Source organism: Dryobates pubescens, chromosome 2 (assembly GCF_014839835.1).
Source record: "Dryobates pubescens isolate bDryPub1 chromosome 2, bDryPub1.pri, whole genome shotgun sequence".
NCBI classification, from domain to species: domain Eukaryota; kingdom Metazoa; phylum Chordata; class Aves; order Piciformes; family Picidae; genus Dryobates; species Dryobates pubescens.
In genome coordinates this window covers 57,459,791-57,484,817 of record NC_071613.1, presented here as the reverse complement: position 1 = coordinate 57,484,817, position 25,027 = coordinate 57,459,791, and the positions used below count along the sequence as shown (strand labels likewise).

General features: G+C 47.4%; 1 protein-coding gene across 1 annotated transcript in view; it reads right to left on the bottom strand.

The window, feature by feature from the left end:
* LRP1B (LDL receptor related protein 1B) overlaps window positions 1-25,027 on the bottom strand; it is a 642,156-nt gene that overhangs the window by 40,387 nt on the left and 576,742 nt on the right. Inside the window, exons 74-84 of the mRNA XM_054173601.1 lie at window positions 24,066-24,188; window positions 23,662-23,799; window positions 22,899-23,033; window positions 21,455-21,574; window positions 20,837-21,078; window positions 15,564-15,787; window positions 14,872-14,978; window positions 10,348-10,464; window positions 9,273-9,446; window positions 8,603-8,728; window positions 3,583-3,747 (exon numbers count right to left, since the gene is read on the bottom strand). Of these exons, the coding sequence (XP_054029576.1) occupies window positions 3,583-3,747; window positions 8,603-8,728; window positions 9,273-9,446; window positions 10,348-10,464; window positions 14,872-14,978; window positions 15,564-15,787; window positions 20,837-21,078; window positions 21,455-21,574; window positions 22,899-23,033; window positions 23,662-23,799; window positions 24,066-24,188 (1,671 nt within the window). The remainder of the gene's footprint in view (window positions 1-3,582; window positions 3,748-8,602; window positions 8,729-9,272; window positions 9,447-10,347; window positions 10,465-14,871; window positions 14,979-15,563; window positions 15,788-20,836; window positions 21,079-21,454; window positions 21,575-22,898; window positions 23,034-23,661; window positions 23,800-24,065; window positions 24,189-25,027) is intronic.

Sequence of the window (25,027 nt, the reverse complement as noted above, 5' to 3'; positions counted from 1 at the left end):
CCTGTTGCTGGTGGACAGATCTAAGTGGCAGGATGTGACAGTCTAACTCCAGACACAATGCTTAAGCTCTAAAATCACTAAGGAAAAACATAAATGCTGGTACCAGGGCACCTTTTCACTCCCACATGGAGCAGCATGCAAGCTCAAGTACCACGGACACCAACAGCTCCCAGACGAACCTGACAAAGCAGGGCAACCTCCCAGGCAACTCTGCCTTGAAGGCTGAGAGCACAGGAAGGAAAGGAGTGCTCTGGTCTGGCTTTCACACCCTCACTTCCAGCTGGGAAGCGCCTGCAGCCCTGCAGCTGGGTGAGGAGCTCTGCACAGTGGTGTATGTGACTGGAAAGAGGAGATGCTGGCTGCAGAAACAGCTGAGGAACTGAGCTTTGCTGATGCAATTACACTATTTGATGCTTTTGGGGTGTCCTGCTTAGCTTCCTTCCCTGAAATACACAATGGCCTTTGTATATCATGGGTTAGCTTGGAGCAGGATAAGAGGACATCTCACTGATGTGCTGCTTTGTTTCAGTAGCACAGGATTTATGGCCTGATGAAGTCAAGAAATACAGCCTGATAAGAGAGAGAGATTTCTTCTTAATAGAATATTTACAGGGTCCAGGGGCTAGGCATGCAAGGCAGATGAGAAATGGATCATTTGGAAGTCTTATCTGGCATGCTGGATGGAGTCACTTGGATGTAGAAAGATGAATAGCCTTTTTTAACACATCTCCAGCACATGGAAGTTCTGGCAGGGCCTCCAAGGTGTGGCTGCTCTCATGAATTGGAAATGGCAGACAAGAAATCAGGTTAAACTGAAAGATATTATTCAAAGTGTGAGCAATCCAGGCAGGTGAGCACAGTGCAGCAGGATAGTCCTCCCAGCAGGTATGCCCAGGGAGAGTCAGCAGCCCCAGCCCTGGCACATTTTGGCCACGTATGGTGACCTCTAGCTGCCATTAAAGATTCAGATTCTCAGCAATCAGGTATTTGTAGAGAGAGATGGGGACTGTGGTGACTTCCATGCTGGCTCTCCTGATAACCTTTTTGGCACAGGCACATTATGCTGTTGGAGCTTGAGCAGAAACAAGGCTCACACCTGCATCTCCAGGCCCTCTGTAGCAGCTGGGGCCATGATTCACAATTTAGCACACTGTAGAATCTACTTGGATCTCTCTGCTCTACTCACTGGTGACCAAGCCTACCACACTAACTACTTCAGCAAGGCTAGGAGAGTGCAAAAGCTGCCTTTAGCAGGGAAAAACACACCAAAACACAAATACAAACCAAACCACAAACGCCAAACCCAACCTAACCCCAGGTGACAGCATGGATGTGCAAGGACAGCAAGCATCAGCTGCTGGTAAGGACAACAGGAGCTGCTGGAGGCAAGAGAGCCCTATGGCTACTGCCAAAAGCAAAGGACTAAATAGAGCTCTGGACACTGAGCTGAGTTCTAGGAGCTCCAGTAACCAGTTCTGCAAAGGCTTCTAGCCCCACCAAAGTGCTTGTTAAATGCCAGGCATGCAGAGATGTGGGAGTAAACATCCTCTCTTCAGATGACAAGGAAGATTTGCACATCATTTAAATCAGCCATGACTTACTTTCATTCACTTGCCTGTCCTCACTAAACACGTATTGATCTCGCTGCATTGATAAAAATCTCTGCTTATCATTTGTGTCAGCAGTTCCACCAGCTGCTAGGAGCAGTTTCAAGTATAATTAATCAACTTCAGGCACAAGTAATTCTCATTTTCTCATACTTAGTCACTATTAGTGATGTTAACTATGAACAGCATCATCAACCCTCGAGCAGCCGGAGCCAAACTGTCCTCTGCTTGGCACACTCAGACTTGCAGTCACTGAGGTGGTTGCCATCACCTCTCAGTAAACAGAAGAGGCTCCAGAGGAGCCAGCACAGGCAGTGAAGCTGGGTTACTAAACTACATAAGCTGGAGTTAATAAGTAAGGAGAGCTCAAGAAAATTGAGATCTAAGCCCCCTTTGTCACAGAGCCTATGACATCTAATTCTGCATTACAGGGAGCTCCCTCTGCACTAAGCAGTGACAAGCTCCTGTTCACAAGTCAGATGCCTCTACTTTGATTCCTTCACAGATCAGGGTATTGGTGACTTCATCACACAGGAGAATATTACTCCCACCATCTTTAGCAGCTGGCAGGCTTCTGAGAAGAAGAGACTAGACAGCAAATTCTTCCCCAGCTGTTCTACTTTCCATCAAGTATTTAAGTATTCCTTAAAGCAGAAGAGAGAATTCAACTTCTTTCTCCCCAAATTAATAACATTTTAGAGTACTTCTTAGCACACCTTCTAGCCCAAACACTAACTGCATTATGCAAGCTGCAACAGCCTGCATGCCAAGGACAGAGATCCCCTGTCAAACACCCACTTTTTGACAGTTAGGAAAACCTCCCTAAAGATAACAGAAGTAATTTCAAATTCCTTCAGGAAAACAAGGCATCTGAGTTCTGACCAACCAAATCTTCCTGGGAATTAGAGGAGTAAAATGCTCAGGTTTTGACTTTCAGTAAGACAAAGTGTGGTAACTTGAGGTTCAGGTACCTTTAAGAAGACCACAAAGACAAAGTCCTCCAAAAAGACAGAGTCCTAAGGGACAGTCCTGGCCATCCCACGGTAGGGGTGGAAGGTTCTGGAAGGTTTGGGGCTGGTAGACTCATCCTAGTTTGAGAATGTTCATTCTACCTGGATGCCTTCTGTGTGCACATCTGTAAATAGAATTCCCATTTAAACTTCCAGCTGAGATGTGCAGCCTTTTTAGTTCTACTCCCCAAAAAAGGAGTAGAATACTTTCTGTCCTCTGGTCTGGAGTAGCTCATGGCTCTAAACCAAGACAGGAAGGTAGAAAATTGAGGCCTCACAACTCTGCAATTTAAGGAAATACTTCTCTGTGCACATGCAAGAAACCTGGAGGGAGAAGTGAGGCAAAGAGAGAGCAAGATGCATGTGGTTGGTCCAGATGTGACTGGACCTCACACTTTACAATCGCAGTCACATTTCTGCACCTCAACATTTGTGTCCCTGGAACTGACCACTTGCTTCCACCAGCCTGCAAGAAAGCTGGTGAGGGACTTTATAGGGTCTAGGGGGACTGGAAAAAATATAGAAGTGGGTAGATTCAGACTGGATGTGAGGAAGAAGTTGTTCCCCATGAGGGTGGTGAGAGACTGGCACAGGTTGCCCAGGGAGGTGGTGGAAGCCTCATCCCAGCTGGTTTTTAAGGCCAGGCTGGATGTGGCTGTAAGCAACCTGCTGTAGTATGAGGTGTCCCTGGCCATGGCAAGGGGTTGGGACTGGCTGATCCTTGAGGTCCCTTCCAACCCTGACAATTCCATGGTTCTATGCTCCTTTTGCTGGAGTGCAGGTTGGTTCTGCCAAACCAGCAGGCACCTGAAGGGAAGCCACAGCTGATAATAAAGTATGATTTGCACACCACTCAGCACAGGCAGAGAGAGTAAGTTACACCATGGCAAAAACACCAGAAAGAAGGGACAGATTGAAGCATTTGCATGAATGCAGGCAGGAGAGGGCTGCTGAGAAGCACTCACCGAGCAGAGAGGCTCCGCAGGTCCCTCCGTTCTGGCAGTAGTTGTAGCAGTGGTTGGTCTCACACCTCTCCCCCGAGTAGCTGGGCCAGCAGTGACAGCGGGGATCCCCCTTCTCGTTGATGATGCACTTCCCTCCATTTTCACAGCTTAGTTTACAAGTCTCATCTGCAGCAAGAGACAGAGATGTTTTCAGCAACCCCATTTCACAAGCAGCCAAACAGAACCTTGCACCTTAAACACAGCTGCACCTCTCCACCAAGGCAGAGGGCACAAAATAGATCACTCTTCAAGATGGAGAAAGTGAACTGACACTTTATGTCCTTGTTGCTCTAAAAAAATACACTCTGAGGAGACCAGAAGCACTGGCAAGGCTGCAAAGAGCTGGGCAGGCAGTGGGGTCTGCTCTAGCCTGGGCAGCAGGGCTGGGAGCGTGCAGCCCAACCAGCTGGGTGCTGTGCATGGCACTTCATCCAGGGGATGCCATGGGAATGCTAACTGCCTTAAGAAGCAGGTTAGTCACTACACTAGGGATCCTTGTTTGAAACTATCGTTCCTAGTTAGGTCAAGAAAAGGGGGGAGGGGGAGAGGGGGGAAGTTGGTTTCATGTGGGGAATCCCAAAAGTCTTCCCAGTCCTTTTGTGGTGACCTCAGCCTTTTCTTACTGGATTTGTTTGGACCCCTCTCCACTCTCTCCATTAACACCTTTCTGAACTAAGCCCTACCCAAAATCCTTAAAAGGAAACCATTTAGCCTTTCACTCCTCCTCAGCAATTGACATTTGCATGCTGGCTTTTTGCTCCTGAACCATATTTTCTGATTCATTCAATTCCTCATCTGCTGAGTCTGTGCATCACTGAGCTGCTGTTTGCTGTTCTTCATTCACCAAGAGCTGTGGCTGCAGTGCCACCGCCTTAGAGGTCAGCTATGAGGTGACACAAATTCTGATTAGGGCAGATTCAATCTTTCTATAAAGCTGGTTTGCAATGAGAGTTATGCCTTGGAAACACTTTGAAAGACAAATCTCTCTTCATTTAGGTGAAGAGGATATCGTAAGGGTTTAGCACAAGGGCTGCCCTGCCTGCTCCCCCAACACAAAAGGGAGAGGAAAAGTAACACACGAAACTCAGCCCTGAGATAAAGACGTAAGAATTTAACATAAGATATCATAATCACAATGCATGATTACCTTACCAATAATCTGATTAATCTCATAACACCATGCACGATTACCTTAGCTCAGCCTATCTGCAGAAGCAGCACAGTGAAATGCAGGGAAAAAACCACCCAGCAGAAACCAGCAAAACAAAAACCCTCCCATGACATCAACAAGAACTTAATTATAGACTAACAGGCACAGAATGCTCAAACATCCAGAGAATCCTAAAGAACCAGACATGCTCCTTTCCATCCCAAAATGTGCTTTCAGCAAGAAGAGCTTTCCTCTCTCACACAGCAAAACAAGTCCTGTGGAGCCAGACTGCTTCCTAACTACTGCAGCATTTGAGCCTGCATGGCTCTTAACAAGAGGGATCCCACAGACACAGAGAACTCTTCAGTAACAGCCACCAGCTGCAGATGTTCTGCTGAATTAATCTGGTCTAGTTAGCTGTCTACTGACGAAGGCTGACTCTACTGACTCTCACTAGTCCTGTATTTGTTGAGGTCTAACACTAAGGCAGGCACACCAAACCCTTTGTTTGTGGATGCTCAGAGAAACACATTGCATTTGAAGTGCAGCATTTAGGAAGGCTGGATATCCTCAAGCTGGGTAGTTCCCTCCAGCAAGGACTCTGCAGAGCCCAGCAGTGTAACTGAATATGCAGCACACTTCTCTTTGGATGCACCCAAGTGCCTCTTTCCTGCCTGCATACCCCTGTCCTTGGCATGCTCTGGCTGCCTTCAATCACAGGCAGTGCTGAGATGATGCAGACAGGTAACATGGGATCAAACCTACCTACAAAGCTTCTGGGATCTGACCACAGAATGCCAGAATGGCTCAGGCTGGAAAGGAGCTCAGAGCTCATCTCCAGCTTCCCCACCATGCCCAGGGACACCTCTCAACTACACTCAGCTGCTCAAGGCCTCATCCAGCCTGGCCTGCAACACCCCCAGGCAGGAGGCAGCCACAGCCTCCCTGGGCAGCCTGTGCCAGAGTCTCAGCACCCTCCTGCTGAACAACTTCTTCCTCAGCTCCACTCTAACCCTGCTCTGCCTCAGCTTCAAACCATTCCCCCTTGGCCTGTCTCTGGACACCCTCAGGAGAAGTCTCTCTGCAGCCTTCCTGCAGGATCCCTTCAGGTACTGGAAGAAAGATTAAGCTGAAACTAGACACAAATCTAGAAGTTCTCCTGTGGCACATCATTCTTTCAGGTGGTTTGCAATAGAAATATGGAATCCCAGCTGCACTTAATTTTTGGTACCCACCCTGGCTGTATACATCTGGTGTAACAAAGCTGCTTTGTAGTTGGGAGTTTGAGGATGCCTCAGTGTTTTATTTATTGGAGGGGTTCATTAAGTCCTTTGATGGCCCATGACCCATTCTTCAGTTACTCATTACAGAAGGTGTTCAAATGGCTAATGTAGCATAGCCTATTGAAGAGAAGGGCTATTTTTGTTTTGCTTATCTTATCTGTTTTACTTATCATTAGTCATGAGTTTATAGAGCAGAACTTGGTAAAACTGACTAAATAACACTGAAGTACAGACAAGTGTTCACTTCTGTGACCCCTATTCACAGCACACCAAAAACATGGTAAATTCCTCTTAGAACAAATCCACAGAAGATAGAAAATTGGGGGGAGGGGAGGGGGATAAGAGGAAATTAATACAGATTGGGAATTAAAGAGAAAAACATAGCATCAAAGGAGGTTCTTCTGCCCCTCTGCCCTGACAGGACCTCACCTAGAATATTGTGTCCAGTTTTGGGGTCCCCAATTCAGGAGAGACAGAGAACTGCTGGAAAGAGCTATGAAGATAATGAAGGGACTTGAACATCCCTGCTATGAAGAGAGACTGAGAGCCCTGGGGCTGTTTAGGCTGGAGAGGAGAAGGCTGAGAGGGGATCTGATCAATGCCTATCAATAGCTGAGGGGTGGGGGTCAGGATGAAGGTGCCAGGCTCTGTTTGGTGGTGCCCAGGGACAGGACAAAGAGCAAGGGGTACAAGCTTGAGTTTATTACAGCACTTGGATGTTGTAATAAATTCAGCTTGCAAAAGCCAAATCACACCCAAAAGCTGCTTCTCATCAGCTGTGATGAGGTGCTGGTGAAGCAGCTGTCTGAAGCAATCTGGCCTCAGTCTTACAGAAAGCCACTGAGGATTCAGTCTATAGAACAGCTCCCCTTGCCCAGGCATCCTCTGCCTATCGATTCCAGTTTACAGCCAGCAGGGAAATAATTCAAAAGCCTCTTCAGGCCTGTCTCTAATAAAAAAATCTCTTCCTGAAAACTCTAACATGGCATCATCCCTGGCCCCACTAGGAAAACTGCAGCATGACTGAAATGATGGCTTCAAATCACTACGAGGCACCAGTGAGAACCATTCTTTCATCAGCCCTTTCTTCACCACCTAAGTAGTAACTACAGGCCATTTGGAACGATTTTCAGCTGATGCTGTGAGAGCAGAAAATCTGACAAGTATCCCCTTAGCCTCAGGTGAACAAAGAGCTGACCCTGGGAGGAGCAGGAGGATGCTCTCTGAAGACAAGGACTGACTGGTCTCAGGAGTTACAAACCGTGGGCAGCACACCAATGCTTTCTGTTGCACCTGCTTCAGTCACATCCCTTCTGTCTGAGCAGTGGAAACCACTCGATAGCTACGTAACTATGGTATGGGTAGGTGCTCAGCCCAGGGTAGGAAGTGCTCCATGTCCTGTAGTTTTGCCACAGCACAGTGTACCACATATAGAAGTTGGAACCACAAGAGTGGTGAGTACAAAGCACTCCTGCCTCACAAACTCATTCGTGGTTTCTGCTGCCCTTACTGTTTACCTCTCTAACTTCATCTTCAATTTCTTGACAGTGAAAAAGAAAGGCTGCCAGACAGCTAGCTTAATACCACACTGTAATACACACCATGGTGCACCTAATACCACATTGCAAACTAAAACACAGCCAGGTTAACTCAGTATTTAAAGACTAGGCAGCATAAACAGGTGAGGTTTGCCTCATGACTTTACAGCTAAATTCATTCAGTTGCTAAATTCAGCTTCTGAAGTACTGAGGCTCTCACCAAATTGTGCATCACTTCCACTTCTGAGCCTGGAATGAAACACTAGAAAACCATCCTAGGAAATTCCTGCTTCTCACACACAGGAGAAACCCTGCTCTGTGCTTTCTAGAAACTCTTAAAACCCAGGCTGGCTAAGGCTTCATTCCAGCAGCCTGACCACCTTCAGCTGTGGTCTCAGAGTGGGAATGGTTAATAATCTTCTAAGGCAAAGATCCTTTTCTCCTCTAAAAGAGAGCAAGCACTAAGTAGCTCTTTTAGCACGAAGTCTGGTCTCTGCTGCTAGGCATCAGCCATTGGAGATGTCACTGAAAGATGTAATCCTAGATAAATAGATTCCAGTTGCTTTTCTTCTTGTTGTGTTTTTTGCTTGTTACTTCAAAGTCATTACTCTCTGCTCTGTTGCTCTTACAGCCCTCCTGCTGTAGCCTAAGCAAAGGTGTTTCTTGATGGCCTTTAAGGTTATTCCCTTATTTCCTCTGTTTAATTTGGAACCCAAAAAGCTTCAGAGCCTTGCAAACCTCCTTTGGTCAATATACACAGCCATTCACTTTGAAGTATCCTCTGGTAATCAGTTCAGCTGGAAGATCATTTCTCATTTTTTTATGCATGTAAACAGTTTTTAATCAACCAAGGATTTAATTTCTTCACATCTTGTTTCCATTTCAAATCAGTGATACACATCTCAACTCACTTCACTAAGCTCCTGGCTCACAGACTGCCCAGCTCCTTGCAAGGCCCACAGCTGAGCAGCTCTTTCTTTTCTGGTTCTCATGCAGTTTTCAGTACCTACCTAAGAGGCTCTGATCAATGCATGTTCCATTCACTAACGATTTTCCTTCTGGACAAGCACACGTTGCACCGGAAGGATTGAGTAGGCAAATGAACTCGCAGGTCAGCTCCAAGCATGGGTTAGGCACTGTTAAAAAAGACAAAATATTAAAACCATTGTGGGTTAGTGGTTTGTGGTTTGAATTACACTGTGTGAAAACACTAGGGAAAAAAAGAACCAACCCCCCCCTAAAACAACAAAAGAACCAGACAGAGAAATCCTGATTCACTCCCAGGATGTCAACAGCCTGACGCCGGGGAACACGCTCAAACGGCAGTGCAAGACTCGTACCAAGACAGAATTGATTCCAATAACAAACAAGAAGTGTAGGCAATGTGCAGTCAGAAACCTCACCTGGCTGTGGACAGAGCTATCTGCATTCAGCAATCTCCTCGTTACTGTACCTCTCATTTACGATGCAGGCACACAAGGCAAACATTTGTCCAACGCTCTTTCAAATGAGAGAAAAAGGCATCAAGCCCTCTGAGTCAAGCTGATGGACAGAAATAAGGCAATCTCTCTGCAGTTTGCCCAATCAAGCTCTATTTTGTATTGGTACAACTTGCTTTTACTTTGCCTCCCCCAGGTGAGCCTGCTCAGCATTGAGCTGCAGGTAATTATGCTTACTCACAGTCCATTTGTTTGTAGCGGTGCACAACCAAGGCACTCTTTGCTTTAGCAACATCCACGCTCAGGTATTCCACCAGGCTCCTGCCGAATTTGTGCACTTTAAAGGCTCCATTTTTAGGACCTGCTCCATAGATGTAATCCTCAAAAATGTCAATTCTGTGTGGATGCAGCAAACCTGCAGGAAAAAAAGTGAAAAATCTGAGCACTATATCTGCTCATTGTCACATAATAAACTAACAACTACTCCACCTCTGGTCTTGCTATTCCCACCTAAAGACATCAGGATTCAGACATGTTCTGCACCCACAAAGGCTGCCTTCTGAAAAACAGCCTTCTACATGCAACCAACATCTCCAGCTCTGTGTTAGCTTTCCACACAATTCAGCCTCAGAAACTGGCTGATTATCAAAAAGCAGGGAAATCCTACACTAATAACTGCTTAATGGGAAGAGGCTTAGGGACAACACTTCAACTGGAAGCAGGCAGCAAGGAAGGAAGAGATTACTATGCTGGTCAGAAAAGAAACCATTCTGCCAGAACATTTCTTCAGCTCCTCCTTAACATATCTGAAATGCCAGCTGAAGCAATTTCATCAGATTACATTAAAGCTAAAATTACCTTATCTTTCATATCCCAGAATGGCTCAGGGTGGCAGGGACCTCAGAGCTCATCTCTTCCAACCACCCCACCTTGCCCAGGGACACCTCTCAGCTAGACTCAGCTGCTGAAGGCCTCATCCAACCTGGCCTGCAGCACCCCCAGGCAGGAGGATCCCTTCAGCTATTGGAAGGCAGCTCTAAGGTCCTCTGGAGTCTTCTCTTCTCCAGGTTCTACACCCCCAGCCCCTTCAGCCTGTCCTCATAGCAGAGCTGCTCCAGCCCTTGGATCACCTTTGTGGCTCCTCTAGACCCACTCCAAGCAGCTCTGTGTCCTTCTACTCACATAGATAACGCCTGAAGTCTCTTCTAACAAAAGCAAGGCCTGCTATTTAACAACCACAGCTTTTTGCTTGCAGAGCTCCTCTGAAGAGTGGAACTTCAGGCAGATGAGCTGCAATGGGAATGAGCTCCCCATACCTTGCTTGGTGCTGACGGAGACGACGGAGTCGGAGCCGTCGAAGAGAACGCTGCCGATGATGGACAGCTCAAAGTCCGCCCAGAAGAGACGCTGGCTGAACTGATCCACCACCAGACCTGCACACAACAGACAAGGTCCAACAGCTGCCTAACACCTGAGACACAAATGTTCATGCTTTTGTGCAACTGGCCCTTTGTATCCCCTTCACACTCCTGTGAACACAAAACATGGTGACAGGGAAAGAAACAAACCAGGATGGGGGAGTAAGGAGAACAAAATGTAACACCTGCTGCTTAAACCTCCCCTGGAGGCAACCCTGGCTTCCTTCTTCCTTTGCTTACACTTCCAAGGTAGGTACCTTTTCAAACCCACTACCCTCAGCAGGCAGGGATATATCCCAGGTGGGAATTAAACACAGACTCTAATGCTGTAACTTGCTCTACCACCAAAAGATCTCCATCATGTCAGTAGCTCTCTAAGCAGCAGCACCAGTGACCGCAGGGCAAAAGCAGATGTTCAGATTTCCTCCAGCCCCCCTGTTTTCCACCAATATTTCATTGTCTTCTTTGTGTTATCTCCAGTCCTTCCCATGCAGTAATTCCCACAAGACTAGAGATCAGAAGGCTGTAATTGCATCAGTGCTGCAAGACTTGCACGGCAGTGTTGGCAGCTGAAGGTGTTCACATCCACGGGAAAGGAGAGCACAGGAGTGGGTGACTGAGAGCACACCTGAGAGCAGAATACAGATACCAGTGTGGCTACCCAGCCTCTAGGCAGCAACTAAACTGGGGGGTGGCTGACAGCCCACCAGGCTCTGCTGACATCCAGCAGGAGCTGGGTGAAGGGGAACCTCACAAAGTTCAAGAAGTGCAGAATCCTTTGTCTGGAGAGGAACATCACCAGGCACCAGCACAGGCCAGGGGTGGTCCTGCTGGAAAGCAGCTCCAGGGAGCAAGTTCTGCATGGGACTGCAATGTGCCCTGATGGCCAAGACAGCCAAAGAGATCCTGGGCTGCAGCAAGAAAAGTGTGGCCAGCAGGGCTGGGGAGGTTCTCCTGACCCCCTGCTCAGCCCTCCTGAGACCACAGCTGCAATCCTGTGTCCGGTTCTGGGCTCCCCAGTTCAAGAGAGACGGAGACCTGCTGGAGAGAGTCCAAGGGAGAGCCACGAGGATGGTTGGAGCATTTGAACATCTCTGCTGTGAAGAGAGACTGAGAGCCCTGGGGCTGTATAGGCTGGAGAGGAGAAGGCTGAGAGGGGATCTGATCAATGCTTATCAATACCTGAGGGGTGGGGGTCAGGGTGAAGGTGCCAGGCTCTGTTTGGGGGTGCCCAGGGACAGCACAAGGAACAACAGGGACAAGCTGGAGCCCAGGAGGTTGCACCTGAGCATGAGGAGACACTTGTGCATGGTGAGGGTGGCAGAGGCCTGGAGCAGGCTGCCCAGAGAGGTTGTGGAGTCTCCTGCTCTGGAGCCTTTCCAACCCCCCCTGGATGTGTTCCTGTGTGCCCTGCCCTGGGTGGTGCTGCTCTGGCAGGGGGGTTGGGCTGGATGACCTCTGGAGGTCCCTTGCATCCCCTGCCATTGTGTGGTTCTGTGAAATGGCTCCACCAAGCAGTCCATGATCAAGCCATTAATGTGCCATTTTAGGGCATGTCAAAAACTTCAGTCTGAAAAACTCTAATTTAACTCTGAGCTTTTGAAGTAGCGATGTCTTTTTAATAAGGATGGGGAAAAGCACGAGGGGGCTGTGTTTGATTGTTTTCCTATTTATGTAAGTAGGTAAATCAGAAGAAAAACACTTCAAAAGAATAGTAAAAATGCTCCTCCTAAGTTAACAATAAATCAGCCACAGATAGATGAGGGGAGGTGGAGGAAGTCAGCTGCAGAGACCTGTGAAGTGTTTGCAACTCAAACCCAAAAAAACAAAGAAATAAACAAAACCAACCACCAAAGCCCTTCCAAACAAACAAAAACCCCAAGCAAAAACAGACCCAGGAAACCTCAGTGGGAGTCAGGCACAGAGAGAAAGAGAATAACTTGTGGTGACAGGTAATGCCAGTGTCAGCTCTGTGTGTGCCTACAAGGGGGCTAGTTCAGAAGCAGCCCCCACGGTCCAGCTTTCAATTATTCTTTGCCTTTTAATAAGAACATTTCAATATCAGTAACAAATGTCTCTGTCATTAGCAGAGACACCACAATGTAGGAGAGTGCTTAGTTGTGTTTCACCCACACAGCACCCCTGAGACAGTCATGTTTATGTACACCCTGGGAAGTCAAGCCCTGAAGCCCAGAGTCCCATTCTCAGCTACCTGAAATAAGAAAGGCTTAGATAGTTAAGAGCAGTTGAACACATAGGTTTAGAGCAGTAAAGTCTAATTCTGCAGGAACTGTTAAGGGCTTGGGCTCCTTCCTTGCACTCACAAAATCACAGATAGGTAGAGGTTGGAAGGGACCTCCAGAGATCTTCCATCCCAACCCCCCACTGCCAGAGCAGGGTCACCCAGGAGCACATCCAGGTGGGGTTGGAAAGGCTCCAGAGCAGGAGACCCCACGACCTCTCTGGGCAGCCTGCTCCAGGGCTCTGGCACCGTCACTGTAAATAAGGTTCTCCTCATGTTGAGGTAAAACCTTCTCTGTTCAGGTTTGTCTCCATTTTTCCTTGTCTTATTACTGTGCTCCACTGAAAAGAGCTTGGCCCCCTCCACTTGCACCCCACCCCTCAGATATTGATAGACATTGATCAGATCCCCTCTCAGCTTTCTCTTCTCAAGAGACATGGATAGGCATGAAATATGTGGGGGAAAAAATGAAGAGCCATCAGAAAGGTCTACTTCCTACCGGGAAGTAAAGGAAGAAAGCCCCAGGAGGATGCCACAGAAGGGTTTTCAGGCTGTAGGTGTTCAGGGAGAAGTGTTTTCAGACAGAAAGTGAAATACTGTGGCAAGGCATCGGTGAAATTCCCTCTTTGCAAAGTCTGCTCGGGTTTGGTAATTCCACTCATTGTCTTCATTTCACTCCATTCACCTTGCAAGGAAACAGAGGCCTGGCTACATGGTTAGATGAGGGTGGGTTTTGGGGTTTTTTTGCTATAAAGTCTATCAAGGAGAAGGTTGTGAAGAAGAGCTGTAGCAGCTCTACCTTCTCTCAGGGCAGAAGGAAAGAGCTGCGGTTTCAGATGTCTGACACCACCGCTACCTACACCATTAAAGCAATTCACTAATCCAGGGCTGATGCTCCCCCCTCCCAAAGAGGAAAAACCCAAAGATGGTGATGATGTGGTGCTAAATGCCCTTTAATGACCGAGGAAGTGGTGATTGGCTCTGCGGGACACAACCCCAGCAAGCAGCCCCAAGGTAAGAACCAAAGGAGCACAATTCCAGCAATTAGAACTACATCCACAGCTTTGTATTTCTGATCTGCTCAGAGTGTTTTATGTAGGAAGTACAGCAAGCACTGAGGTCAGCTTGAAGCTCTGCTGCTTGCCAGCCTGATCAGCAGGCTCTTACAGAATCTACTTTAGGCTACGTGTCTTTTATCTTCTCTATTGTGCTTTTTACTGACCTAAGGAGCAAAACCTTCCTCTCCTCAAAGCTTTCCTCATCACCTGTGTGATTTCAACCCATGCCAATCACAAGGTTTCCTTAAGGGATGGGTGCAATCTGCATACCACCACCAGCCAGTCTTAGCCTGGGACTCTGTTGAGAAATGACTTCTCCTTGCTGTGACAGTGGCAGCTTCTGAATACTTGGGTATTCAGAGGGTATCCTGTTGAAAGAGAGCAGTGCTGCAAGAGGGCTGCATACCACAGTCAGGCAACCCATCATTTGCAATGCAGTAACAACCAATTGTCATTGTAAGCCTGGAGAAACATCAAATGTTGCACGAGAAAATAGGTCAGGAACAAATCATTTGTGGTTTGAAGACAGGATGCTGTTATTTGATAGAGACACACACATTTCCTTCTGGATTTACCAGGCCCTTTGCAATAAACATCACTTGTACCCTGCCAGTGGAATGTGAGGGGCAGTTCAGAAGATCTCAACATCACTCTCAAGCTTCAACACAGTTCTGTAAAATGCTGAGATAATGAGGCTGGTGCTCCTTTGCATCCTCTGAGCTTGGTTTAGACTATTTTGCAGTGTATCTGGGCAGCAGCTAGAGCAGGCTGGGAGGTTTCATAGGCATTCTGAGAACTGTGTCTCAGCACTAAGTGGTGTTCCCTTCACTGATCTTGCTTGAAGCTTTGTTCACCTGAAGCTTTGAAGTGTCACTGAACAAATCATGCTTTAACTGATTACATAGAGAGTCCTTGGCTATTGCTCTGGAAAATCCTCACATCAACCTTTGGTACATCTTAGCAGGACTTAAACTTTTGCATCATTTGAAAACAGAGCAAGAATTTGATTAGTAACTGAGTAGGAATACCCAGCATACAGGTCTCAAAAAGCTGAGACTGGAATTCAGCCAATAAACCCACAGTGAGCTAGCAAGTGCCTCTCAGTCAGGATCAGCTGCATACCTGTAGGCCTTTGCAAATTCTTCTGCACCAAAATCCTTCGCAGAGTGCCATCCATGGAGGACTCCTCTATGTGAGAGCGATCCCCAATGACCGTCCAGTACATCATCCTACAAGTGGCCAACACAACAGACAAGTTAGAGGCCTGCACACAACCTCAATATGAAATCATCCTGAGCCTTTCAGCCTGCTTGAAAGATAGGAGAGAAGTGACCCTGGTTTACTAAATTCACAGGCTCATAGGATGTCAGGGGCTGGAAGGGACCTCTGGAGATCATCCAGTCCAAACCCCTGCCAGAGCAGGACCATAGAGTCCAGCACAGGTCACACAGGAACACATCCAGACAGGGCTGGAAAGGCTCCAGAGAAGGAGACTCCACAACCTCTCTGGGCAGCCTGCTCCAGGGCTCTGTGAGCCTCACAGTGAAGAAGTTCCTCCTCATGTTGAGGACCTCCTGTGCTGCAGCTCCTTGTCCTATCCCAGGGTGCAGCTGAGCAGAGCCTGTCCCCTCCCTCCTGACCCCCAGCCCTCAGACATTGATGGACATTTATTAAATCCCTTCTCAGTCTTCTCTTTTGAGCAGGAATGTTAAGGAAATGACTTGGGAAAGTGCAGGGATCTGTGGGCATCATTTTTTTTCTCTCACTCTGCAGTTCAGTTTGACTGAGAGTGAGCAAGGCTGAGGCATACATACCCCTTCCTGGGGTTTACAGCTATGGCATATGGCTCTCCTGCTATGCTGGTGAGGAGTCTCGTGCAGTTGGGCCCATTCAGTTGTCCTACATTGATGGAGTATCTCAGGCTAGTCCAGTGGGTTGTGTAGTAGCTGAACCAGTGCATTCTGGAGTGATCAGTCCAGTAAACATTCCCAGCAACCCAGTCAACAGCAATGCCCCGAGGCCTTTTGAATTCTGGACACTGCAAGGAACAGATGTTGAAGTCAGATTCACAGAAGTGACCTTTCACAGCAGCTGCACAGCCACAGATTTATCTGACTTTTCCCAGTTCAGTAACTTTGACTTTTAACACAGTGAGCTAGCTCAACACACTGCACTGGGAGGACACAAATTCCACCTGCAGGAGATAGGCTGTACAAGAATTAAGTGACACTCCTATTGCCTGGTGACAAAGTTACATCACTGCTCAGGGCAGGAGAACAAGGCAATGGCTCACAGATGTTTTCTCCAGTCTAAAGGTACCTACACTAAGAAAAAGGCACTGAGGATGAACCACTTCAACCATTGATACTGGAGCAGAAAAATGTTACCTACTTTGATTCAGAAGGAAAGAAGGAAGGATTAAGGTTATACAGCCATTAAGCTCCATGCAGCATGATCCAGCACAAAGACCTCACTGAAAATGAGACCATTATGAGGGATGGCTGCTGAGCAGCCTGCCAGGGTTAAATAAAGTCACAGCACCCAGAAATCACCACAAAATTACCTCTGCTGGTATGCAGCTGGAAGAAAACATTAAACTCTTTCTCTTCCCTTGCTGTTAACTGTCCCTGGGTCCCAACAGAATTAAAGGCAGAGCTAGTGCAGTATTCAGCTTCACCTGTGCAACCCCAGAACCATGGAATCCCAGAATGGCTCAGGCTGGAAGGGACCTCAGAGCTCAGCTCCAACCTCCCCACCATGCCCAGGGACACCTCTCAACTACACTCAGCTGCTCAGGGCCTCATCCAGCCTGGCCTGCAGCACCCCCAGGCAGGAGGCAGCCACAGCCTCCCTGGGCAGCCTGGGCCAGAGTCTCAGCACCCTCCTGCTGAACAACTTCTTCCTCAGCTCCACTCTAACCCTGCTCTGCCTCAGCTTCCAACCATTCCCCCTTGGCCTGTCTCTAGACACCCTCAGCAAAAGTCTCTCTGCAGCCTTCCTGCAGGATCCCTTCAGGTCCTGGCAGGCAGCTCTGAGGTCCTCCTGGAGCCTTCTCCTCTGCAGGCTGCACAGCCCCAGCTCCCTCAGCCTGTGCTCACAGCAGAGCTGCTCCAGCCCTTGGTTCATCTTTGTGGCCTCCTCTGGACTCTCTCCAGCAGCTCTGTGTCCTCATGCTGGGGACACCAGAACTGAAGGCAGGATTGGAGGTGAGGTCTCAGCAGAGTCCAGGGTCAAGATCCCCTCTCTTGCCCTGCTGCCCACACTGCTCTGGCTGCAGCCCAGCACTCAGCTGCCTGCTGGGCTGCATGAGAGGCCAGAGAGGTTTGACTGATAATAACTTCAACATTTTTCATTCTGTTATGATTTCACAGTTACATTGAGGCCTAAGGCACTGTCCTAAACAAAGTTCATACTGCAAATAGGGGATAGACATGAATGAGTTTCTCTACTCTTCACTAGAGCTCTCATGGAGAGGAGTAAAATGTGTCAGATATGACTACCCTGGGCTGGGCACTGGTGAGGCCACACCTGGAATCCTGGGCACAGTTTAGGGTCCCTCACTCCAAGAAGGACATTGAGTGTCTGGAGCATGTCCAGAGATGGGCAAAGAAGCTGGGAGGGGTCTGGAGAACAGGGCTGGTAAGGAGCAGCTGAGGGACCTAGTTGAGGATGCCCCTGCTTGCTGCAGAGGGGGTTGGACCGGATTACCTCTGGAGGTCCCTACCAGACTGCCCAGGCTGCCCATGGCAGTGGTGGAGTCCCCATCTCTGGAGGGGTTTGAAAGCTGTGGAGAGGTGGTGCTGAGGGACATGGCTTACCAATGCCCAGTGCTGTGGTTGGACTCAATGACCTTCAAGGCCTCTTCCAACCACAATGCTGGTGTGACTCTATGCCTGTTTCCACTGGGAATGCAGCTTATGATAAAAACTTCAAGAGGCAGATGAGCTAAATACACAGGCAGCTGTTTGCCTCTACCTGTAAGGGCATCAGGTCACCTCATGGCCAATGATGCCTGTTCCCTGACAGGGAATGCCACTGAACTAAAAGTCAGCAAAGAAAATCTTAAAATAACTTGTTTTCCTCAGGTGCCAGAGCTCCCTAATGCCACAAGACATCCACAGCCTATTCTCATCATAACATAAAGGTCACTTCATTCTCTAGGTGAAATAATTGGACTGCAAGGGCAAATTTAGCTAGTTCCTTGCTCAGAAACCTTTAATTCAGCCCAAACTGCCACAGAATGCATGTTCTATGATGTACAGAAGCCTGACTTTCCCTCTGCTAAAGCAGCAAAGCCATCCCTCCATTTACAAAACAATGTTTCTCTAACAGCAGGCTCACAGGCATTTGTTAGAAGTCAAACCAAAACAAATGCCATCATCCTCTGCTCTGAAATGAGGAGCCTGGCAGCAGATGCCACAGAAGGTGGCATTGGGGTGCACCAACCTCTTCTTGCCTTTGCTACATTATCCAAGCAGCACTCCTGCCAGGGACAGGACACACAAAAGGCACCTGCAGATAAGCATTGCTGTCTGCCCAACCCAGACTCCTCTGGACTTTGGGAGTACTCAAGGCACCTGTGCCAAGCACCTTGTACCTGGACATCCCCACTTAGGGTCAAGAGCAGCAGCCCACAAGGCTGGGACCAGCCACTCTTTTTGAAGGACCAACACTTGTGGACAGCACAGTCCCTTGCTTGACTTGGGAGTGGACAAGCACCACCTTTTAGAGGAAGGCTGATTCTTTGGGAACCTGGCAAGCACATGGGGGAGTTACCATGCAGGTGAGAGATGGTCCCCAAAAAGAGGGTGGTAGAAACAGGTAAGACATCCTAGAACCACTCTGAAACAAGGCTGGGGGTTTCATCAACGGTGATCCTTTCTGATTATTCTCAGCTGTACAGAAGAAGTGAATGTCCAGGGATGCTGGGGTGCATCTGAAACACTGAATGGATGAGGAGAGAACCAGGAGAAATGGAAGGCAGGCTTCTGGTATAAGAGGTTAAAATAAGAGAGTAAAAAGCAGTAGCTGCTGCCCTGACTGAGTCATTCTCAGCTGTGTTCACGAAGTTTCAGCTTAGCTCCATCTTATTTCTGATGCCTTCTGCATCTTCTCATGCTGCCTGGGAAAAACTGCTTAGTGCAAATGAGCTTTTACCTAATAGCTTCTTTGGATTATGTTAATTCTGCATACAGAATCAGGATGAAAATAATAGGAACAGAATCACATTCCCCATTTCCTGCAGTCACTTCAGCCCCCTTGGATGTTCCATGGAACATGTAAGATCTCATCAGGAAGATGGTGGTTTGAAGCCACTCTGCACAACCACAGACCAGGTCAGCTTGACAACTTTTGATCAGCACTGCTGCCTGGAGTGAAACCCTCTTTAAAGGTAAATAATAAGGCAAACAAACAAATAATCAATAAATCAATAGGAAACGAACAACACATAGAGAACAAGGGAGCCCCAGTTTGGATGTAGAAGCCATTTGATCTAGCAGCAGATTACAGACAAATAGTCAACCCCTAATGTTGAATTTGCCTGGAGAAAATAGGTTACAGCTGCAGCAGGCACCCACCACCTTGCACTGCTCAGCACTGTAAGACAGGCAGGCTACAGAACATCTAATTTCTATCAAAAGCACAAGTGAAGCAATGGCTGCTCTGTTTACAGGTGTTTGCAATGGGCCATTGCTGTGGAAGGGAACAAAGCAATGATTTTGGGTGGCTTTAAACCTCCTCAGCAAAACCAGCACGTTAGCTAACCAGACCCTGTTAGAACAGTAAAAATAAAGGGAAAACAACACTGGAAAACTTGTAGACTTCTGCTGTGCAAAGCAGAGAGTGCTCCTGGGCAGCTGAGCAGCACTGTAGGTGCAAAGGTTCCCCAAAGTATCATTCCTCTTACACCTAACCCCCCAACCAGCTGATTCCAGAAAGAGAAGGTCTCCTAAGCACAGAAACTACCTCCACACAGAGCTCTAGCTTCTGGACAGAACCAGAAATCAATGCTGCTTAGACAAAACAGCCTGGAAATTGCTTCCATTCCCAGGTGCCCTGATGTTCACTGGGCTCTGGGGCAAGCACTGGCAGCACCTCTGTGGGTGTATCAGCAGGGTGGTTAAGGCTCCTTGTTAAGCCCCTGCACCAGTGGGACAGGAGCAGGCTGCTCATACCCTGACTGGGTACATTTCAAAACCTGTGTTTTCTCTCCCTGTTATGAGGTGCAATTATTTTATTCTGTTCACCTTTGTGCCTTCCTCCAGCACCTCAGCTGGAAGTGGCAGGTCAGTCTGTGCTGAACACCAGCCTCAGAGAACCGAGGTCTCTGTCTCCAAGGGCCGTGCCACTGAACAGCTGCTGCACCAGTGAGCACCAATTCACTCAGACCAGCCTACCTCCCACGGAATGCAATCTTTACCTGCACCTGTCAATAAACTCTGAAGAGTTGATATTTACTATTTCCTTTAATGCTTCAATTTGTGCCAAGCTTAAACCCCTTCTCACAGAAAAAAATAATAACAAGAGATACTTAAAGCTATTCTCTGAGGGAGGCTCTTGATATGCTAATTCCATGGAGCAATTTCAGTGGAGATGGATTTTTGCATTAATGTAATTACCTGAAAATGCAGGTGACTTTGTTCAGGTTTAGTGTCCTGATTTGCACATCAAAGTCTAGACAGAAAAGTTCTAATGCAACCTTTGAAAACTTAGCCATTAAAAAACCTTGGATTAAACAGTAAGGAATTCTCAAGCTTTTCACATCCAAATTCAAGTGATGATGTTGCAGAGATACTCTGAAAGCAATGAAGCCACTGATCAGTTACACACAAGGCAACGATATTGGAGGCTTTGTGGAATAACGATGGGAAAATACTCTGAACAGTTTAATCATGGGATGGCTCAGGTTGGAAGGGACCTCAGAGATCATCTCCTCCAACCTCCCCACCATGGGCAGGGACTCAGCTGCTCCCAGGGAATTCCACCCACAACACCTCTAGCTATACCATTCTCAGACAGACAATCAGAAGAGAAAAACACATCTAGAGCAATCTGGGCAACGAAACCTCCGAGGCTGGTCACTTACTATCAAGCCACTGCTGCTGTGCCTCCTCTCTCTGTCGTGGAGTTTTCGGTAGAAAATCCCTCCCGGGTTGAACTGAGTGCTCCAGACAATCATGTCTCCTTGAAAATAAGCATCCATCCCAGTGATCCTTGAGTTGTGCTCAAGATGTGAGATCTGCTGATGCACATCACTGTAGTTGAATGGATATGCAAAACCCAGGATGTCAGTGTCATTAGCAACATAGAGAACTTGATCTTCAGAGCCTAGGGATTATTGTAACGACACAAAAATAAGGGAAATGTCAACTGCTGCAAAATTAGTGGCTTTCACTCAAGTAGCTTTTTGATGCTTAGCTGATACAATCTTTATCTTAATCCTTATTTTGATTGTTGAAGGCTGCACTAGCACACTGAGCAATACAGACAACTCCTCCTTCTCTGAGGAAGAGGATAAGCGATCAGCATTCACTCCGCACTGAGAGGCAAGGTAAAGCTGAGTGTTCTCGAGAACGACTCCTGTGCACAGTTCATGAATTATTGATCTCAAAATAAACTCCAGATGCAACACCTCCGTGTTCCCAGCCCTGCACAAAACAGATTATTGAGTGCTGTCTCCCTGCTTTGATTTTTCCAGCCTTACCTTTTGCTATGCAACTGTTATTCCACTCCTTATAATTTTTCTCGCACGCACACTTGTAGGAGCCCTTAATATTGTTGCAGTGTTGGGAGCAGACACCAAACACCATGCACTCATTGATATCTATAAGGAAGAGAATTGCACTTTAGCCACCTGGAGTTAAAAACACTGTTTGAAGAATCACAGAACCAAACAGATGAAAAGTAACTTGTAATCGCTGGCATGTCTCGCAGCAGCCAGCAGCAGCCTTCTGCAGTTGTCACTGAGGTTATTGCTGCTGCAATCAACATAGCTCAGAAAGACTTTTATTTCTCCATCCTTGCCATGTCAACCTATTATCATCAGAGACTGAAATCAACTTTGAGAATTGAGATGTCTGCTACAATCATCTTCACCCTGCATCTGCCACAGTCAGTACTCCACACAAAGCTCCTGTGTTTAGCTTTCTGCAAAGAGCCAAACCCTGCAGTTTGGCTATGCAGGAGTGGGCTCCCTGTGCTGGTCCCACTGAAGCTATCTCCACCCCTTCCTGCTAAGTTACTGCCCACCAGTAAGAAAATGACTTTCCAGCCCATTCTGTGGGGAGCTGGATTTGTGCTTTCTGCTCAGCTCTTCCATGATAACAACTGGGTCATCTTCTCTGACAGCACAGCATTAGATATGTTCAGACTGCATTTCATAAGGAATTTTACTTTCAATCTCTTTATTTCCATTTCAGTTTAATTCTATGCAGCTTCATTATTTTATGTCTCTCAAATTATTCTTGTATACCAATTTAAACTAAAATTTAAATGGAGAACCACAGAATCCTGGCTCAGAATGGAGGGAACCTCAGAGCTCAGCTCCTCCAACCACCATGCCCAGGGACACCTCTTAACTAGACACAGCTGCTCAACCTGGCCCTCAACACGCCCAGGCAGGAGGCAGCCACAGCCTCCCTGGGCAGCCTGTGCCAAAGTCTCAGCACCCTCCTGCTGAAGAACTTCTTCTCAGCTCCACTCTAACCCTGCTCTGCCTCAGCTGCAAACCTTGTCCTCCTGTCTGTAGACACTCTCAGGACAAGTGCCTCTGCAGCCTTCCTGTAGGATCCCTGCTTTAAACCCCAATACCAAACACTCAGTTAAATAATCTACTAGACCATAAATCTCATCTTAAATCATACTCCTTAAATCATCCTTAACTCCTTACTCCTTAAATCATAAAATTATTTAGTGGTCTGACTTGAACCTTTCCACATTCACCACCACTGTTAATTCTTGATAACCTCTCCAGGTAAAATGCATAAACCTACATCCTATAAATCCCTTCAGATTGTTTTCTTGCTATGAAACAGTTTCCACTCTGCAGAGAGGACTCTGGGATGGGTTTCTACTTCTCCAGCAAAGGACCTGACCACGCAGCTGACTTGAAGTGCCTTACAGGAAGGGATGCTGGAGCGGATCTGTACCTTCACATTGCCTGTTCCTCCTGTTTCTCTGAAAGCCAGGTTTGCAGCGACACAGCAGGGAACTGTTGGTTTGGTTACAGAAGGCATCATCTCCACAGGGATTAATGGTATCCTCACAGGTATACTCTGTGACACCTAAACACAAGGCAAATGCCTCAGAAATCTCACACTGACAGCTTTGTCTCAACTGCTAAAAATGAGATCTAAAGTAAAAACAACCAAGAAGACATTTCTCTTTCTGTTAAAGAAGTGAATCTTAGACAATTCTATGACATAATCTACCTAGATATTGACAGCAGTTCATTGAGACACCTCATAGAATCACACAATTGTCAGGCTTGGAAGAGACCTCAAGGATCATCCAGTCCCAACCCCGCTGCCATGGCCAGGGACACCTCACACTACAGCAGGTTGCTCACAGCCACCTCCAGCCTGGCTTCCACCGTCTCCCTGGGCAATCTGTGCCAGTGTCTCACCAACACTTCACTGCTCTTCAACAATTCAATATTGCAGACATGGAATCAAATGTAACCAACAGTAAACTGCACCCCAAGCTCCAGAGTCACTCTGAAACCTGCCACAGTTTGAGCCGCTGTGAGGGTAGTCCTCCTCTTGTGGCACATCAAATAAAATTAAATCATTTTTTCAACTAAAAAAAATAAAAAGGTTCTGACTTCTGTGCTGCTGAGTAGGTTTTGCATGGCTGAAAGCCTCAGCTAATGATTTCTCTCTTGCCACAGCCACCAAAAGCAGCCATACTCACTTATTTTGCAGTCTTGCTCATCCGAACCGTCTCCGCAGTCGTCAAACCAATCGCACTGGAGCTCCATGGGGATGCACTTCTTATCAGTGCAAGCAAACTCATCTTTTTTACATGGTCTTGCTTTAGATGTGATTTTATCTAGATAATTACAAATTAATAAGAGAAGCAGAAATCAGCATTTAAGAGTCTCAGATAATGTAGACACATGCAGATGGGAATGACCACGAAGCATTAAGCGACTGGAAAATTACTTCAAGCTGAATTTCTTTCGGTGTCCCACTCTGACCTACTAACCTCCAGCTAAGCTTGACTGAAGGACAAGCAGATCTCTGTAACAAAGTTTGCTTTTGAGCTGTTTTCTCTGACCTGAATGCCCTGAAAGGTAATGAGGTAATGGCACCTACCGCAGTGATCCTCGTCCGAGTTATCCCCACAGTCATCGACCTCATTGCACATCTGCTCGGGGCGCAGACAGACCCTGTTGTTCCTGCACCTGTATGGCCTGGTTGGAGGGCATGGGAACTTGACTGCATGGGGGAAAAAAGAATCAGCTGTTACCCAGCCTGGACCTTCTTGAAGGCCTCCTTCTCCAAGCAATAAGCAGGCAGGGGCACACGTTTGCACCTGGCACATGAATGGCGTTTGGTTTGAAGTGCTGGTAAGGACCAGAGCCGGCCTTCAACAACGCCTGCTGTACAAGTTCTTCAGTCAGGAAGGAGACTATTGGGTGGCACAAGGGCAATTGCACTTCAGTTTGGGATCAGAAAATCATAGAACTGATTGGGTTGGAAAAGGCCTTCGAGACCACCAAGTCCAACACAAGACCCAACACCACCATGACCACTAAACCATGTCCCCAGGTGCCATGGCCACAGGTGTCTTGAACACCTCCAGGGGTGGTGACTCCTCCACCTCCCTGGGCAGCCTGTTCCAACCCCTGACCATTATTGCAGGAAAGAAGCTTTTCCTTATATCCAATCAGACCAGATCCTCTCGTCCCATCACCTGATACCAAGGAGAAGAGACCAACCCCCACCTCACCCCAACCTCCTTCAAGGGAGTTGAAGAGAGCAGTGAGGTCTCCCTCAGCCTCCTCTTCTCCAGACAGAAATGAATGAGACAGACATAAACCAAATAAAGTAGGCTATTTAATGGTGATCAGTCCTCCACTGGAGAAGTGACCTTTCCCCATCTGTGAGTTCCCTATGAAAAAGATGAACTTCTCACAAATCTCTTCTCTGAAGTTACTCAAATAGCAATACCAGAAAGCACATCCCACATTTTGCACTGAGCTTCCATAAGGCAAAGACGACTGGGAGGCACACGTCCTTCTCTATTTATGTTACAAGCATCTCTTGCTGTGCCA